Genomic DNA, 20,693 nt, shown 5'->3' on the forward strand with positions numbered 1-20,693 from the left:
ATCCTTCATGGTCAGCAGGAAGCAGCTGCATACACAGACACACACAGACACAGAGACACATAGACATACATAGACACACAGACACACATAAACACACATAGACACAGACACACACAGACACATAGACACACACACAACAGTGGGTGAGTGAGTGAGTGGGCGAGTGAGCGAGCGAGTGAATGAGTGAGTGAATGAGTGAGCGAGCGAGTGGGCGAGCGAGTGGGCGAGCGAGTGGGTGAGCAAGTGGGTGAGCGAGTGAGTGAGAGAGAGAGAGCGAGTGAGTGGGCGAGCAAGTGGGCGAGCAAGCGAGTGAGCGAGCGGGTGAGCGAGCGAGCGGGTGAGCGAGCGGGTGAGCGAGCGGGTGAGCGAGCGGGTGAGCGGGCGGGTGAGCGAGCGGGTGAGCGAGCGAGTGGGTGAGCGGCCTCACCTTGAGAGCTGGGGGCGGTTAGTGCCAGCGTTGAAGAGCGTGGGTGAAGCGTGGGTGAGCGAGCGGGTGAGCGAGCGGGTGAGCGAACGGGTGAGCGAACGGGTGAGCGAGCGGGTGAGCGAGCGGGTGAGCGAACGGGTGAGCGAGCGGGTGAGCGAACGGGTGAGCGAACGGGTGAGCGAGCGGGTGAGCGAGCGGGTGGGCGAGCGAGCGGGTGAGCGCGCGGGTGAGCGTGCGAGCGGGTGAGCGAGCGGGTGAGCGAGCGAGTGAGCGAGCGGGTGAGCGTGCGAGCGGGTGAGCGTGCGAGCGGGTGAGCGTGCGAGCGGGTGAGCGTGCGAGCGTGCGAGCGGCCTCACCTTGAGAGCTGGGGGCGGTTAGTGCCGGCGTTGAAGAGCGTGGGTGAAGCGTGGGTGAGCGAGCGGGTGAGCGAGCGGGTGAGCGAGCGAGCGGGTGAGCGAGCGAGCGGGTGAGCGAGCGAGCGGGTGAGCGAGCGAGCGGGTGAGCGAGCGAGCGGGTGAGCGAGCGAGCGGGTGAGCGAGCGAGCGGGTGAGCGAGTGGGTGAGCGGCCTCACCTTGAGAGCTGGGGGCGGTTAGTGCCGGCGTTGAAGAGCGTGGGTGAAGCGTGGGTGAACCAGCGCTCGGACATGAGGTTGTAGGTCTCGATGGCCGCCTCCACGTCCTCGCCGTGCAGACCCACGGAGACTCGCATCAGCAGGTGCTGGGGCCTCTCCGCCACTGCACAACGTCAACAACGTCAACAACAACGACGTCAACAACAACGTCAACAACAACAACAACAACGTCAACAACGACGTCAACAACAATGTCAACTACATCGTCAACAACAACAACAACGACGTCAACAACAACAACGTCAACAACAACGTCAACAACAACGTCAACTACATCGTCAACAACAACGTCAACAACAACGTCAACAACAACAACGTCAACAACAACGTCAACTACATCAACAACAACATCGTCAACAAGGTCGCAACATCCACAACAATGCTGATGATGCTGCTGCTGCTGATGACAAGGCTGATGTTGATGATGCTGCTGATGATGCTGCTGCTGATGGCAATGCTGACGATGACGATGAGCCACAGCCCTTACCTTTGCCGTTAATCTTCAGCAGGTACGAACGCTCCAGCGTCTGGAAGCACAGAGGCACCGGGCGTCACTCACACACACACACACAGACACACACACACACAGACACACACATACACACAGACACACACACACTCAGACACACACACACTCAGACACACATACAGAGACACACATACAGACAGAGACACACATACACACACAGACACACACAGACACACAGACAGAGACACACACAGACACACAGACACACACAGACACACACACACAGACACACACACAGAGACACACACACACACAGAGACACACACACAGACACACACACACACACAGACACACAAAGACACACACACACACAGACACACACAGATGCACACACACAGACGCACACACACAGACGCACACAGACAGACACACACACACAGACGCACACAGACAGACACACACACACACAGACACACACACACACACACAGACACACACACACAGACACACACACACACACACAGACACACACACACACACAGACACACACACACACAGACACACACACACACACACAGATACACACACACACACAAAGACACACAGATACACACACACACACAGACACACACAGATACACACACACACAGACACACACACACACAGGCAGTGCACGCTGGCTAGGAGATGTTGACTACCTCGCCCAGTCTACGGGAAACCGTGGATTCGACCCCGACCCCTGACAATGCCTGCTGCTGCTGCATATTTGGAGTCTGCGTCTCTCATCATCATCATCATCACGGTGGCTATGAGATGTTGACTACCTCGCCTGGTACACAGGAGGTGGTGTGTTGTGTATTTGTGTCTCTCTCTCATCATCATCACGGTGGCTATGAGATGTTAACTACCTCGCCTGGTCTACAGGAGGTCGTGTGTTGTGTATTTGTGTCTCTCTCTCTCTCATCATCATCATCACGGTGGCTATGAGATGTTGACTACCTCGCCTGGTTTACAGGAGGTCGTGGGTTATGTATTTGTGTGTTTCTCTCATCATCATCACCACGGTGGCTATGAGATGTTGACTACCTCGCCTGGTCTACAGGAGGTCGTGGGCACGATCCCGACCCTGACCACACCTGCTGCTGCTGCTGCTGTATATTTGGAGTTATCTCTCATCGCTTTATCTCTCTCTATATGTCTCTCTCTCGCTCGCTCGACGCAAGAGGAGAGTGGTGCGGGAGGTTTAGCCGTGCACAGCTCCTGATGCGGTCAGCGGCTAGCGGAATTGGGGGGCCATCGTAGTGGGGGGGGGAACCCTCTCAGCCCCTGCGAGCTCAGTCACCTTGAACCCAAAGTAGTTGTAGGAGAAGTCCCGGTCATAGATGATGGCCGAGTTGAGACGCTGTTGTGTGCGGGGGGAGGGGAAGGGGAGGGGAGGGGAAGAGAGGGATGTAACAGCGTGAATGAATCATCCAGTTCACAGGCTAAGTGACCATCTTTCCCTTCCCCTCCTCGCTCTCCTCGCTCTCCTCGCTCCCGGCCTTGCTGGCCAGGGTTCCCCGCCGCGTTTCCGCTAAGAGAAACGTCGAAAAGACGGAGCCGGCCGGCGGAGCCCGCTCGCACCCCGAGGAATCACCGAAACAACAACAACAACAACACCAACAACACCAACACCACCACAACACCAACGACAACAACAACACCACAAACCCCGCCCCGCCCCCCCCTGTCCGAGTGGGCGGTGATGGTGGTGGCGGTAGTGGTGGTGATGGTGGCGGTAGTGGTGGCGGTAGTGGCAGTGGTGGCGGTAGTGGTGGTGGTGGCGGTAGTGGTGGTGGCGGTAGTGGTGGTGGTAGTGGTGGTGGCGGTAGTGGCAGTGGTGGTGGTGGCGGTAGTGGTGGTGGTGGCGGTAGTGGCAGTGGTGGCGGTAGTGGTGGTGGCGGTAGCGGTAGTGGCGGTGGTGGCGGTGGTGGCGGTGGTGGTGGCGGTGGTGGTGGTGATGGTGGTAGTGGTGGTGGTGTTAGTGGTGGTAGTGGTAGTGGCAGTGGTGGCGGTAGTGGTGGTGATGGTGGCGGTAGTGGTGGTGGTGGCGGTGGTAGCAGTGATGGTGGTGGTGGTGGTTGAGACTCACATCCTTGTTGGCGAGGACGATGTCCAGCGTGCTGCGAGACACCATGGGGGAGTGCTTTCCGTTACGCGGGTTCACGTAGTTGTACAGATCCTCCGTGACGTCTACACACACACAGACAACACACACAGACAACACAGAGACACAGACAGAGTCACGTGGTTGTACAGATCCTCCGTGACGTCTACACGCACACAGACAACACACACAGACAACACACACAGACAACACACACAGACAACACACACAGACAACACAGAGACGACAGAGAGACACAGACAGAGTCACGTGGTTGTACAGATCCTCCGTGACGTCTACACGCACACAGACAACACACACAGACGACACACACAGACAACACACACAGACAACACACACAGACAACACACAGACAGAGTCACGTAGTTGTACAGATCCTCCGTGACGTCTACACGCACACAGACAACACACACAGACAACACACAGACAACACACACAGACAACACAGAGACGACAGAGAGACACAGACAGAGTCACGTGGTTGTACAGATCCTCCGTGACGTCTACACGCACACAGACAACACACACAGACGACACACACAGACAACACACACAGACAACACACACAGACAACACACAGACAGAGTCACGTAGTTGTACAGATCCTCCGTGACGTCTACACACACACAGACAACACACACAACACACACAGACAACACAGAGACACAGAGTCACGTAGTTGTACAGATCCTCCGTGACGTCTACACGCACACAGACAACACACACAGACAACACACACAGACAACACAGAGACACAGACAGAGTCACGTAGTTGTACAGATCCTCCGTGACGTCTACACGCACACAGACAACACACACAGACAACACAGAGACACAGACAGAGTCACGTGGTTGTACAGATCCTCCGTGACGTCTACACGCACACAGACAACACACACAGACAACACACACAGACAACACACACAGACAACACACACAGACAACACAGAGACGACAGAGAGACACAGACAGAGTCACGTGGTTGTACAGATCCTCCGTGACGTCTACACGCACACAGACAACACACACAGACGACACACACAGACAACACACACAGACAACACACACAGACAACACACAGACAGAGTCACGTAGTTGTACAGATCCTCCGTGACGTCTACACGCACACAGACAACACACACAGACAACACACACAGACAACACACACAGACAACACAGAGACGACAGAGAGACACAGACAGAGTCACGTGGTTGTACAGATCCTCCGTGACGTCTACACGCACACAGACGACACACACAGACAACACACACAGACAACACACACAGACAACACACAGACAGAGTCACGTAGTTGTACAGATCCTCCGTGACGTCTACACGCACACAGACAACACACACAGACAACACACACAGACAACACACACAGACAACACAGAGACGACAGAGAGACACAGACAGAGTCACGTGGTTGTACAGATCCTCCGTGACGTCTACACGCACACAGACAACACACACAGACGACACACACAGACAACACACACAGACAACACACACAGACAACACACAGACAGAGTCACGTAGTTGTACAGATCCTCCGTGACGTCTACACACACACAGACAACACACACAACACACACAGACAACACAGAGACACAGAGTCACGTAGTTGTACAGATCCTCCGTGACGTCTACACGCACACAGACAACACACACAGACAACACACACAGACAACACAGAGACACAGACAGAGTCACGTAGTTGTACAGATCCTCCGTGACGTCTACACGCACACAGACAACACACACAGACAACACAGAGACACAGACAGAGTCACGTGGTTGTACAGATCCTCCGTGACGTCTACACGCACACAGACAACACACACAGACAACACACACAGACAACACACACAGACAACACAGAGACGACAGAGAGACACAGACAGAGTCACGTGGTTGTACAGATCCTCCGTGACGTCTACACGCACACAGACAACACACACAGACGACACACACAGACAACACACACAGACAACACACACAGACAACACACAGACAGAGTCACGTAGTTGTACAGATCCTCCGTGACGTCTACACGCACACAGACAACACACACAGACAACACACAGACAACACACACAGACAACACAGAGACGACAGAGAGACACAGACAGAGTCACGTGGTTGTACAGATCCTCCGTGACGTCTACACGCACACAGACAACACACACAGACGACACACACAGACAACACACACAGACAACACACACAGACAACACACAGACAGAGTCACGTAGTTGTACAGATCCTCCGTGACGTCTACACACACAGACAACACACACAACACACACAGACAACACAGAGACACAGAGTCACGTAGTTGTACAGATCCTCCGTGACGTCTACACGCACACAGACAACACACACAGACAACACACACAGACAACACACACAGACAACACAGACAACACACACAGACAACACACACAGACAACACACACAGACAGAGTCACGTAGTTGTACAGATCCTCCGTGACGTCTACACACACACAGACAACACACAGACAACACACACAGACAACACACACAGACAACACACACAGACAACACACACAGACAACACACACAGACAACACACAGACAGAGAGTCACGTGGTTGTACAGATCCTCCGTGACGTCTACACACACACAGACAACACACAGACGACAGAGAGACACAGACAGAGTCACGTGGTTGTACAGATCCTCCGTGACGTCTACACGCACACAGACAACACACACAGACAACACACACAGACAACACACACAGACAGAGTCACGTAGTTGTACAGATCCTCCGTGACGTCTACACGCACACAGACAACACAGACAACACACACAGACAACACACACAGACAACACACACAGACAACACACACAGACAACGCACATAGACAACACACACAGACGACAGAGAGACACAGACAGAGTCACGTAGTTGTACAGATCCTCCGTGACGTCTCTACACGCACACAGACAACACACACAGACAACACACACAGACAACACAGAGACACAGAGACACAGAGTCACGTAGTTGTACAGATCCTCCGTGACGTCTACACGCACAGAGACAACACACACAGACAACACACACAGACAACACACACAGACAACACACACAGACAACACACACAGACAACACACACAGACAACACACACAGACAACACACACAGACAGAGTCACGTAGTTGTACAGATCCTCCGTGACGTCTACACGCACAGAGACAACACACACAGACAACACACACAGACAACACACACAGACAACACACACAGACAACACACACAGACAACACACACAGACAACACACACAGACAGACAGAGAGACAGACAGAGTCACGTAGTTGTACAGATCCTCCGTGACGTCTACACGCACACAGACAACACACAGACAACACACACAGACAACACACACAGACAACACACACAGACAACACACACAGACAGAGTCACGTAGTTGTACAGATCCTCCGTGACGTCTACACGCACACAGACAACACACACAGACAACACACACAGACAACACACACAGACAACACACACAGACAACACACACAGACAGAGTCACGTAGTTGTACAGATCCTCCGTGACGTCTACACGCACACAGACAACACACACAGACGACACACACAGACAACACACACAGACAAGACACACAGACAACACACACAGACAGAGTCACGTAGTTGTACAGATCCTCCGTGACGTCTACACGCACACAGACAACACACAGACAACACACACAGACAACACACAGACAACACACACAGACAACACACACAGACAACACACAGACAGAGAGTCACGTAGTTGTACAGATCCTCCGTGACGTCTACACACACACAGACAACACAGACAACACACACAGACAACACACACAGACAACACACACAGACAACACACACAGACAGAGTCACGTAGTTGTACAGATCCTCCGTGACGTCTACACGCACACAGACAACACACACAGACGACACACACAGACAACACACACAGACAAGACACACAGACAACACACACAGACAGAGTCACGTAGTTGTACAGATCCTCCGTGACGTCTACACGCACACAGACAACACACACAGACAACACACACAGACAACACACACAGACAACACACACAGACAACACAGACAACACACAGACAGAGTCACGTAGTTGTACAGATCCTCCGTGACGTCTACACGCACACAGACAACACAGACAACACACAGACAGAGTCACGTAGTTGTACAGATCCTCCGTGACGTCTACACGCACACAGACAACACACACAGACAACACACACAGACAACACAGACAACACACACAGACAGAGTCACGTAGTTGTACAGATCCTCCGTGACGTCTACACGCACACAGACAACACAGACAACACACACAGACAGAGTCACGTAGTTGTACAGATCCTCCGTGACGTCTACACGCACACAGACAACACACACAGACAACACACACAGACAACACACACAGACAACACAGACAACACACACAGACAACACACACAGACAACACACAGACAGAGTCACGTAGTTGTACAGATCCTCCGTGACGTCTACACGCACACAGACAACATACACAGACAACACAGAGACACAGACAGAGTCACGTAGTTGTACAGATCCTCCGTGACGTCTACACGCACACAGACAACACAGACAACACACACAGACAACACACACAGACAACACACAGACGACAGAGAGACACAGACAGAGTCACGTAGTTGTACAGATCCTCCGTGACGTCTACACGCACACAGACAACACAGACAACACACACAGACAACACACACAGACGACAGAGAGACACAGACAGACAGAGTCACGTGGTTGTACAGGTCCCTCCGTGACGTCTACACGCACACAGACAACACACACAGACGACAGAGAGACACAGACAGAGTCACGTAGTTGTACAGATCCTCCGTGACGTCTACAACACACACAGACAACACAGACAACACACACAGACAACACACACAGACAACACACACAGACAACACACAGACAGAGTCATGTAGTTGTACAGATCCTCCGTGACGTCTACACGCACACAGACAACACACACAGACAACACAGAGACACAGACAGAGTCACGTAGTTGTACAGATCCTCCGTGACGTCTACACGCACACAGACAACACAGACAACACACACAGACAACACACACAGACAACACACAGACGACACAGAGACACAGACAGAGTCACGTAGTTGTACAGATCCTCCGTGACGTCTACACGCACACAGACAACACAGACAACACACACAGACAACACACACAGACGACAGAGAGACACAGACAGAGTCAAGTAGTTGTACAGATCCTCCGTGACGTCTACACGCACACAGACAACACACACAGACAACACACACAGACGACAGAGACACAGACAGAGTCACGTGGTTGTACAGATCCTCCGTGACGTCTACACGCACACAGACAACACACACAGACGACAGAGAGATACAGACAGACAGAGTCACGTGGTTGTACAGATCCTCCGTGACGTCTACACGCACACAGACAACACACACAGACAACACACACAGACAACACACAGATGACAGAGAGACACAGACAGAGTCACGTGGTTGTACAGATCCTCCGTGACGTCTACACGCACACAGACAACACACACAGACAACACACACAGACAACACACACAGACGACAGAGAGACACAGAGTCACGTGGTTGTACAGGTCCCTCCGTGAAGTCTACACGCACACAGACAACACAGAGACGACAGAGAGACACAGACAGAGTCACGTAGTTGTACAGATCCTCCGTGACGTCTACACGCACACAGACAACACACACAGACGACAGAGAGACACAGACAGAGTCACGTGGTTGTACAGCTCCCTCCGTGACGTCTACACGCACACAGACAACAGACAGACGACAGAGAGACACAGAGACACAGAGTCACGTGGTTGTACAGCTCCCTCCGTGACGTCTACACGCACACAGACAACACACAACACAGACGTTATGTCACGTGGTTGTACATGGGGGATCTTTGTCCGTGTCTTTTGTGCGCCTCTAATGCATTAGCACTGGGGGAGAGACAAAGGCGGCCGGGCGTGGTGCCACCCACCCACCCCCTCTGTGTGTGCCACAGTGCCGGTAGCCTTCATAGGTGCTGCTAGTCGCTAACAGCACTTGCCCCTACAGCCCTGTCTGTGTGTGTCTCTGTGCGTGTGTCTGTGTGTGTGTCTCTGTGTGTGTGTGTCTGTGTGCCTCTGTGTGTCTCTTTGTTTGTGTCTGTGTGAGTGTGTGTCTCTGTGTGTCTCTGTGTGTGTGTCTGTGCGTCTCTGTGTGTGTGTCTGTGCGTCTCTGTGTGTGTGTCTCTGTGCGTGTGTCTGTGTGCGTGTGTGCCTCTGTGTGTGCGAGTCTCTGTGCGTGTCTCTGTGTGTGTGTCTCTGTGTGTGTGTCTGTGTGTGTATGTCTGTGTGTGTGTCTGTGTGTGTGTGTCTGTGTGTGTGTCTGTGTGTGTGCATCAGCCAGTCATCTCGGTCATCTCAGTCAGTCGACCCGTGGCACCTGCTGGGTCTGCCCAGTGACCTCCTGCCAGCGGGCGTTTGACACTTCACGTGGCCTCAAGGTGCACATAGCCTGGCACAAGCGTCGTGGTGACGTCACTGCCACTTGGTGGGAAATTTTTGTTGTTGTGTGTGTGTACAAGTGTGTGTGTGTCCGGCAAAAACAACCCCCTACCTCCTCGCGGTGCCGGACGGGCAACTCTGTCGTGGACAGTGCTGTGGGGGGAGGGCCAATTCCGATTGGCCTCTCCCCTCATGGCGTCTGTGACCACCACAGTGGCTAAACGGGGGCTCTGGACGGGTGCGAGGGGCTGGTAACCCCTCCATCTTCACTAAATTACCACTAAACCACGAATTAAATATGTAACTAATAAGCTTGTGCCGGAGGCCCCGGGGGGACAGGCATCCATGACGTCTCCTGGCCAAACCCTAATTGGCGGAGCCAGGAGATTGAATTTCTACCCTCGGGGCTCCTCCAGAAACAACGAAAAGCCACTTCGTGTGGCCACGTGGAATGTTCGAACGCTCACTGCGGAGGAGAGGCTGCCACTCCCCTTTCGGGAGCTGGACCGGTACCGCCTGGATCTCTGTGGCATTCAGGAGGTCCGGTGGACCGTTTCTGGCTCCTGCCACCATGAGGGGTGGACAGTCCCTCTACTCGGGGCAGCAGACTGCCAAACAACAGGGTGTGGCTCTTCTTTTGAACAAAAGAATGAAGGGGGCGTGGGAGTGTGGCGGTGAGGTGTGGGAAGCTGTAAGCCCCAGGCTACTTTGGGCTCGCCTTCCCATCAACCGGAGGCGAGGACTGGTGGTCGTGGTTAATTATGCACCCACCGAAGACGAACATCCGTGGAGGCATGCAGGCAAAGCCGATGAGTTAGATGACCTCTATGACCTCCTGTCACAGGTGCTGGCTAAAGTGGCCCCTCGGGATAGAGTCATCTTGTTGGGTGACTTCAAGGCCCGAGTTGGTCATGATCCTGGCACCTGGTCTGGGGTGATTGGAGGGGGTGTTCAGGATAGTTGAGAAAAAGCGACAGGCCCACTGTCATCGGCTACAGAATCCCACGTCAGAGAATGAGGAGGCTTACCGCAGCCTTTGCTCGGAGGTTCGGAGAGCCGTGAGGCGCTGCAAGGATGGGTGGTGGTCGCGGGTTGCTGAGGAGATGGAGTCTGCCTCAGTGGCCCGCGATCACAAATCTCTATTTAACTCCATCAAAAAAAGTAACCTGCAGCGCCACACCTATTACCATCATTAGGGGAAAAAACGGTGATCCAATCTCCGACCCCCAGGAACAGGTTCGCAGATTTGCTGAGCATTTCTGTGAGGTCCTGGGGGAGGGAAAATCCCTCAGCCAGGAAAACATCGTGGCACAAAGTGGGGATGACCCTGCTGAGGCTGCGGTGCCTCAAATATTGGAAGAAGTCACCCCCTGTGAGTGGCTGGCTGAGGTGCCATCTGTTGAGGAAGTATTGAAGGCGATCCGGAGTCTGAGACCAGGAAAGGCAGCGGGCAGAGATGATCTCCCAAGCGAAATGCTGAGGGAGGGTGGCATTTGTGCACAGAATGCCCGAAATGACATAATAACAACAGTCTGGACCACTGGACTGGTTCCGCAGGATTGAAAGGATGCCCTGGTGGTCCCCCTCTTTAAGAAGGGGGACCGCACAGACTGTAACAACTACAGGGGCATCTCACTCCTCAGTGTGCCGGGAAAGGTCCTGGCAATTATTATTCAACATCGCCTTGCCAGGCACGCTGAGGAGAGGCTTGCGGAGCCCCAATGTGGTTTCAGGTAAAGGGCGGTAATGCACAGATGCCATATTGTCTGTCCATCTGCTACAGCAGAGGTGTAGGGAATTCCATCAAGACCTACATCTCTGCTTTATTGACCTGGTCAAGGCCTATGATACCATCAGTAGGCCTGGACTCTGGGTTGTTCTTCGTGCTTTTGGAGTCCCTGACCCTCTGCTCACAATCATTAAGGACCTTCATGATGGTGAGCGGGCCTGGGTAAAACTACGTGGCTGGGAGTCAGAGCCATTCCCTGTACACCTTGGGGTGCGACAGGGATGTCCTCTGGCTCCCACATTATTTAACATCTATTTTGACCAGGTGGTTCGTTAAGCCTTCAATAGCTGTACCGGGGGAATCTCCATTTGGTACAGATATAATGGGAGGCTGATCGATGCCCAGGTGCGGTCAAGGGAGGGCTCCCTATTGCTCAACCACGTTATGTATGCTGATGATTTGGTAATAGTCGCTCATTCAGAGGAGGAGTTGGAGACGCTGCTGCTGAGACTGGAGCGTGCCACTAAGAGGTGGGGCCTTACCATCAGCCCCACCAAAATTAAGCACCTGCCTGGGTATATTTTGTACCATCGGACACTCCACCCCCACAACTCCCAATCGGTGATGGGGCAGTTGTGGAGAGTGTGGAGAGTCTCCCATACCTGGGCAGTGTGCTTATGAACGGCTCCAGTTTAACAGCAGAGGTCTCACTCCGAATCAGTCGAGCGGCAATATCTTTTCATCAGTGACGTAACGCTGTGTGGAAGCTACCTGGTCTGTCGCTCGACACTAAGCTTCAAGTCTTCTCGGCCACGGTCATTCCCTCCCTTCTCTATGCTTGCGAACCGTGGAGCCCCCTAATGGAACATCTTCACCGGTTAGAAGCATTTAGGCTGGCCTGCCTACGATCCATACTGGGTTTATCCAGACTGAATTGTGTGAGGAGCTCACAAATCCTTGAAAGATCTGGGCAAGGTCCCATCGGTGAGCTCCTCCGGCAGGCAAGGCTGCGATGGCTGGGTCATGTAGCCCGCATGCCCAGCCACCGCATGCCGAAACAGCTTTTGTTCGACCGGATTGAGGGGGCTAAACGGGCGCGGCACGGGCTAGAGAAGAGATGGAGTGATGTGGTACAGGAGGAAGTGGAGCTGAGTGGACTTGCCGATGACTGGTACCGGCGGTGTCAAGATCGGCCTCTGTGGAGGAGGCTCGTGAAGGACGCTACTGGGCAGTTGGAGGCAGTCGCCCTCCAACAACGGAGGGCGGAGGAGCGACGCTCACAACAACGAGCGGAGCGCCGGGTGGCTAAAGCACAGCAGGTTGGCACAGTAGGGGGCACAGGTGGTGCATCAGCCGGTCATCTCAGTCAGTCGACCCGTGGCACCTGCTGGGTCTGCCCCGTGACCTCCTGCCAGCGGGCGTTCGACACTTCACGTGGCCTCAAGGTGCAAATGGCCTGGCACAAGCGTCGTGGTGACGTCACCGCCACTTAGTGGCGAATGGCGGTTGTTGTTGTTGTGTCTGTGTGCGTGTCTGTGTGCGTGTCTGTGTGCGTGTGTCTGTGTGTGTGTGTCTGTGTGTGTGTGTCTGTGTGTGTGTCTGTGTGTGTGTTTGCGTGTTAACATTAACGTCTGTTGACGTGATAATTCGCCGGGCAGCTGTATCCGCCGACCCGCTAATAGGATCCCCGCGTGTCCATACGGAGCGGCGCTATCGTCACAGCCACCACCACCACCACGGGCGGGAAATGTTTACATTGGCACCCTACGCGGACAGCGACACGTTTCCCACCCTCCCGACGTGGAGCCTACCCACCCACTCACTCACCCACTCACTCACCCACTCACTCACCCACTGACTCACTCACCCACCGACTCACTCAGCCACTCACTCACTCACCCACTAACCCACCCACTCACTCACCCACTGGCTCTCTCACCCACTGACTCACTCACTTAGCCACTCACTCACTCACTCACCCACTAACTCACCCACTGACTCACTCAAGCACTCACCCACCCACTCACTCACCGACTCACTCACCCACTCACTCACCCACTGACTCACTCACCCACTCACTCACTCACCCACTCACTCACCCACTGACTCACTCACCCACTCACTCACTCACCCACTCACTCACCCACTCACTCACCGACTCACTCAGCCACTCACTCACTCACCCACTAACCCACCCACTCACTCACCCACTCACTCACTCACCCACTCACTCACTCACCCACTCACTCACCGACTCACTCAGCCACTCACTCACTCACCCACTAACCCACCCACTCACTCACTCACCCACTGACTCACTCACCCACTCACCCACTGACTCACTCACCCACCCACTGACTCATTCACCCACTCACTCACCCACTGACTCATTCACTCACCCACGCACTGACTCACTCACTCACCCACTAACTCACTCACGCACTCACCCACCCAATCACCCACTCACTCACTCACCCACCCACTCATACACTCACTTACTCAAATACCCACCCATTGACTCACCGACCCACTCACTCACTCACCCACACACTGACTCACTCACACACTCACTTACTCACTCACCGACTCACCTACTCACCCACTCACTCACGCTCGCACACACACTCACACACAAGCTCACTCACTAACTAACCCACTCACCGACTCACCTACTCACTCACCCACTCACGCTCATACACACACTCACACGCAAACTCACGCTCGCACACAAACACCCACGCTCGCGCACACACACACTTACACACACTCGCACACAAAGATAAAAGATCTCCCGTATAGCCTTAGGTGCTCGCTAACAAGTGCTGTTAGCGAGCACCTATGAAGGCCGGAACGGTACACGAGGGGGTGGGTGGCCAGCAGCACCATGCCCGACCGCCTTTGTCTCCCCAGTGGCGATGTTTCCACACCGCACCAGGTACTCATTTGAGGCTGAGTCGACCTAGGGGAGGCCCGGGACCGGTTCAGATTATCGTCACTGGTGTTGGCCGTGAGCGGAAATCGAACCCGGGTCGCCAGGTTCATAGCGCAGCGTAGCGCTAACCACTACACCACCGCTCCCCACACTGACACACCCACACACACACTCACGCTCGCACACACACACACACACACACTCACGCTCGCACACACACACACACCCACACTCACGCTCGCACACACACACCCACACTCACGCTCGCACACACACACCCACACTCACGCTCGCACACACACACACACACTCACGCTCGCACACACACACACACTCACGCTCGCACACACACACACACTCACGCTCGCACACACACACACACCCACCCACACTCACGCTCGCACACACACACACTCACGCTCGCACACACACACCCACACTCACGCTCGCACACACACACACTCACACACACACACACGCACACTGACTCACGCTCGCACACACACACACACTCACGCTCGCACACTCACGCTCGCACACACACACACCCACACACACACCCACACTCACGCTCGCACACACACACCCACACTCACGCTCGCACACACACACACACCCACACTCACGCTCGCACACACACACACACCCACACTCGCACACACACACTCACACCCACACACACCCACACTCACGCTCGCACACACACACACCCACACTCACGCACACACACACACACCCACACTCACACACCCACACACACACACACACACACACACTGACTCACGCTCGCACACTCACACACACACACACTCACGCTCGCACACACACACACTCACACACACACACACTCACGCTCGCACACACACACTCTCGCTCGCACACACACACACTCACACACTCACACACACTGACTCACGCTCGCACACTCACACACACACACACACTCACACCCACACTCACACACACACACCCACACTCACACACACCCACACACACACACTCACGCTCGCACACACACACACTCACACACACACCCACACACACACACACACCCACACTCGCACACCCACACACACTCACACACACCCACACTCACGCTCACACACACGCATACACACACACACACCCACACACACACACCCACACTCACACCCACACTCACACACACACTCACGCTCGCACACACACACACACACGTACACACACACTCACGCTCGCACACACACACTCTCGCTCGCACACACACACACTCACACACTCACACACACTGACTCACGCTCGCACACTCACACACACACACACACTCACACCCACACTCACACCCACACTCACACACACACTCACACCCACACTCACACACACCCACACACACACACTCACGCTCGCACACACACACACTCACACACACACCCACACACACACACACACCCACACTCGCACACCCACACACACTCACACACACCCACACTCACGCTCACACACACGCATACACACACACACACCCACACACACACACCCACACTCACACCCACACTCACACACACCCACACTCACGCTCACACACACGCATACACACACACACACCCACACACACACACCCACACTCACACCCACACCCACACTCACACCCACACTCACCCACGCTCGCACACACAACGCACGTACACTGCCCTGCGTTCAGAGCACGTAAATCTGTCCGAGGCTATCGGGAGCCATCGGAGCCGTAAATTTACGTGGGCGTCCGTAAAGGAAATAAAAAATTATTCCAGAAGAGCGACCGGAAAATTTTACAGGTGGCGGGGGTTGGGGGCGGTGGTGGTGGTGTCTGTGAATGGCGGGGAGGAGGGAGGAGGAGGAGGAGGGGAGGAGGGAGGAGAGGAGGAGGAGAGGGAGGGAGGGGAGAGGAGGGGAGGGAGGAGAGGGAGGGAGGGGAGGAGAGGAGGAGAGGGAGGGAAGGGAGGGGAGAGGAGGAGGAGGAGGAGGGGAGGGAGGGAGGAGGAGAGGAGGGGAGGAGAGGGAGGGAGGAGAGGGAGGAGAGGGAGGGAGGGGAGGAGGGAGAGGGAGGGAGGAGAGGGAGAGGAGAGGGGAGGGAGGGGAGGGAGGGAGGGGAGGGAGGGAGGGAGAGGAGGAGGGAGGAGAGGGAGAGGGGAGGGGAGGGAGGAGAGGGAGGGAGGAGAGGAGGGAGGGAGGAGGAAGGGAGAGGGAGGGAGGGAGGGAGGGGAGGGAGGGAGGGGAGAGGGAGGGAGGGAGGGAGGAAGGGAGGAGAGGAGAGGGAGGGAGGAGAGGGGAGGAGAGGGAGGGAGGGGAGGGAGGAGAGGAGGGAGGAGAGGGGAGGGAGGGAGGAGAGGGAGGGAGGGGAGGAGGAGAGGGAGGAGAGGGAGAGGGAGAGGGGAGGAGAGGAGGGAGAGGGAGGGAGGGGAGGGAGAGGAGGAAGGGAGGGAGGGGAGGAGGAGAGGGAGGGAGGGAGGGAGAGAGGGAGGAAGGGAGGGAGGGAGGGAGGAGAGGGAGGGGAGGAGAGGGAGGGGAGGAGGGAGGAGGAGAGGGAGGGAGGAGGAGGGAGGAGAGGAAGGAGGAGAGGAGGGAGGGGAGGAGAGGAGGGGAGGGAGAGGAGGGAGGGAGAGGAGGGAGGAGAGGGAGGAGAGGAGGAGGGAGGAGGAGAGGGAGGAGAGGGAGGAGAGGGAGGGAGGGAGGGAGGGAGGAGAGGGAGGGAGGGAGGGAGGGAGGGAGAGAGGGAGGGAGGGAGGGAGGGAGGGAGGGAGGGAGGGAGGGAGAGGGAGGGAGGGAGGGAGGAGGGGAGGGAGGGAGGGAGGGAGGGAGGGAGGAGGGAGGGAGGGAGGGAGGAGAGGGAGGGAGAGGGCGGGAGGGGAGGGGAGGGGAGGGAGGGAGGGGAGGGAGGGAGGGAGGGGAGGGAGGAGGGAGGGGATGGAGGCACCGTGCCTCTGTGTCTACCTCCATAGGTAGACACGGGACAAGCTGTCCCCCCTGTAGCCTCTAACAGACTGTTGGGGCAAGTGCCCACTCTCCTCCCCACCAGTCTCCTCCCACCAGTCTCACTCCCCACCAGTCTCTCCTGTCCTCCCCACCAATCTCTCCCCACCAATCTCCTCCCCACCAATCTCCTCCCACCACCAATCTCCCCCCCCACACCAATCCCCCCCCACCAATCTCCCCACCAATCTCCCCCACAATCTCCCCACCAATCTCCCCCCACCAATCCCCCCACCACCACCACTCACCACTGAACACCTTCTTGGTCTCCTTGTGCAGGTTGGAGACGGCGATTCGAGCGGCGAGGCAAGCGTAAGTCGCTCTCCCCACCAATCTCCCCCACCAATCTCCCCACCACTGAACACCTTCTTGGTCTCCTTGTGCAGGTTGGAGACGTTCGAGCGAGCGAGGCAAGCGTAGATCACCCCCCCACCAATCTCCCCCCCCACCAATCTCCCCCCACCAATCTCCCCCCACCACCACCACTCACCACTGAACACCTTCTTGGTCTCCTTGTGCAGGTTGGAGACGACGATTCGAGCGAGCAGGCAAGCGTAATCACTCTCCCCCCACCAATCTCCCCACCAATCTCCCCCCACCAATCTCCCCCCACCAATCTCCCCCCCACCAATCCCCCCCACCAATCCCCCCACCACTCACCACTGAACACCTTCTTGGTCTCCTTGTGCAGGTTGGAGACGGCGATTCGAGCGACGAGGCAAGCGTAGTCGCTCTCCCCCCCACCAATCTCCCCCCGCAATCTCCCCCCACCAATCCCCCCACCAATCTCCCCCCACCACTCACCACTGAACACCTTCTTGGTCTCCTTGTGGGGCAAGCGATTCGAGCGAGCGAGGCAAGCGTAGTCGCTCTCCCCCCACCAATCCCCCCTCCCCACCAATCTCCCCACACAATCCCCCCACCACCGCACCACTGAACACCTTCTTGGTCTCCTTGTGCAGGTTGGAGATGGCGATTCGACGGCGAGGCAAGCGTAAGTCGCTCTCCCCCTACCAATCCCCACCAATCTCCCCCACCAATCTCCCCCCACCAATCCCCCCACCACCACCACTCACCACTGAACACCTTCTTGGTCTCCTTGTGCAGGTTGGAGACGGCGATTCGAGCGAGCGAGGCAAGCGTAAGTCGCTCTCCCCCCTACCAATCTCCCCACCAATCTCCCCCCCACCAATCTCCCCCCACCAATCTCCCCCCACCACCACCACTCACCACTGAACACCTTCTTGGTCTCCTTGTGCAGGTTGAACGGCGGTCGAGCGGCGAGACGCGTAAATCGCTCTCCCCCCCCACCAATCCCCCCACCAATCTCCCCCCACCAATCTCCCCCCACCAATCTCCCCCACCAATCTCCCCCCACCAATCCCCCACCACCACCACTCACCACTGAACACCTTCTTGGTCTCCTTGTGCAGGTTGGAGACGAGCGATTCGAGCGAGCGAGGCAAGCGTAAGTCGCTCTCCCCCTACCAATCTCCCCCACCAATCTCCCCCCCACCAATCTCCCCCCACCAATCCCCACCACCACTCACCACTGAACACCTTGGTCTCCTTGTGCAGGTTGGAGACGACGTTCGAGCGGCGAGGCAAGCGTAGTCGGGGTGCCGAGTGGTCATGGTGGCGGCAGTCTCAGCGGCCAGCGTATCCAGCTCCACGGTGGTCACGCCGCTGTACAGGGCCTGGATCACGCGCATTGTCATCTGGGCCTGTGGAGGTTGTGGAGTGGTGGTGGTGGGGGTGGTGGTGGTGGTGGGGAGAGGGAGAGTCAGGGAGAGTCAGAGACACGGGAGAGAGACACAGGGAGAGAGACAGAGAGAGAGACGGAGAGAGTACAGGGAAAACGGAGAGAAAGACAGAGAGAGAGAGACACAGAGAGACATGGGGAGAGAGACACAGAGAGAGAGACACGGAGAGAGACACGGAGAGAGACACGGGGAGAGAGACAGAGACACGGGGAGAGACAGAGACACGGGGAGAGAGACACGGGGAGAGAGACACGGTGAGAGAGACACAGAGAGACACACGGGGAGAGAGACAGAGAGACACGAGAGCGGGAGGGAGACACACGGGGAGAGAGACACGGGGAGAGACAGAGAGAGACACAGAGAGACACAGAGAGACACACGGGAGAGAGAGACAGAGAGACACGGGGAGAGAGAGACACGGGGAGAGACACACGGGGAGAGAGACACGGAGAGACACGGAAGACACAGAGAGACACACGGGGAGAGAGAGACAGAGAGACACGAGGGAGACAGACACGGGGACAGACACAGAGAGAGAGACACAGAGACACAGAGAGACAGAGAGAGACACACGGGGAGAGAGAGACACGGAGAGAGACACGGAGAGAGAGACACAGAGAGACAGAGAGAGACACGGGGAGAGAGACACGGGGAGACAGACACGGAGAGAGACACAGAGAGAGAGAGAAGGAGAAAGAGACTGGAGAGAGACACAGAAGACACAGAAAGACACAGAGAGAGAGACAGAGAGAGAGAGAGACACAGAGAGGGAGACGGAGAGAGACAGAGAGAGAGAGACACAGAAAGAGACGGAGAGAGACACAGAGAGAGACACGGGGAGAGAGACAGAGAGACACAGAGAGACACAGATACAGAGAGAGAGAGACAGAGAGACATGGGAGAGAGCTGAGAGATGGAGAGAGAGATGGGAGAAGGCAGAGAGATACAGAGACACAGAGATACAGAGG

The 20,693-nt window shown here is 55.9% G+C and overlaps 1 protein-coding gene across 2 annotated transcripts in view; it reads right to left on the bottom strand.

Annotated features, from left to right (window-relative positions):
* RRM1 (ribonucleotide reductase catalytic subunit M1) overlaps window positions 1-20,693 on the bottom strand; it is a 350,107-nt gene that overhangs the window by 111,206 nt on the left and 218,208 nt on the right. Inside the window, exons 3-8 of one of the 2 annotated variants that reach the window (XM_076056594.1) lie at window positions 19,553-19,686; window positions 18,623-18,693; window positions 3,660-3,760; window positions 2,871-2,930; window positions 1,547-1,586; window positions 1,000-1,162 (exon numbers count right to left, since the gene is read on the bottom strand). In XM_076056594.1, the coding sequence (XP_075912709.1) occupies window positions 1,000-1,162; window positions 1,547-1,586; window positions 2,871-2,930; window positions 3,660-3,760; window positions 18,623-18,693; window positions 19,553-19,686 (569 nt within the window). Of the gene's footprint in view, window positions 1-999; window positions 1,163-1,546; window positions 1,587-2,870; window positions 2,931-3,659; window positions 3,761-18,210; window positions 18,279-18,622; window positions 18,694-19,552; window positions 19,687-20,693 lie in introns of both variants that reach the window. The other variant, XM_076056595.1, reaches the window with a different exon arrangement.

Source organism: Petromyzon marinus, chromosome 76 (assembly GCF_048934315.1).
Source record: "Petromyzon marinus isolate PM22_M1 ecotype Great Lakes invasive population chromosome 76, UKy_Petmar_22M1.pri1.0, whole genome shotgun sequence".
NCBI lineage: Eukaryota > Metazoa > Chordata > Hyperoartia > Petromyzontiformes > Petromyzontidae > Petromyzon > Petromyzon marinus.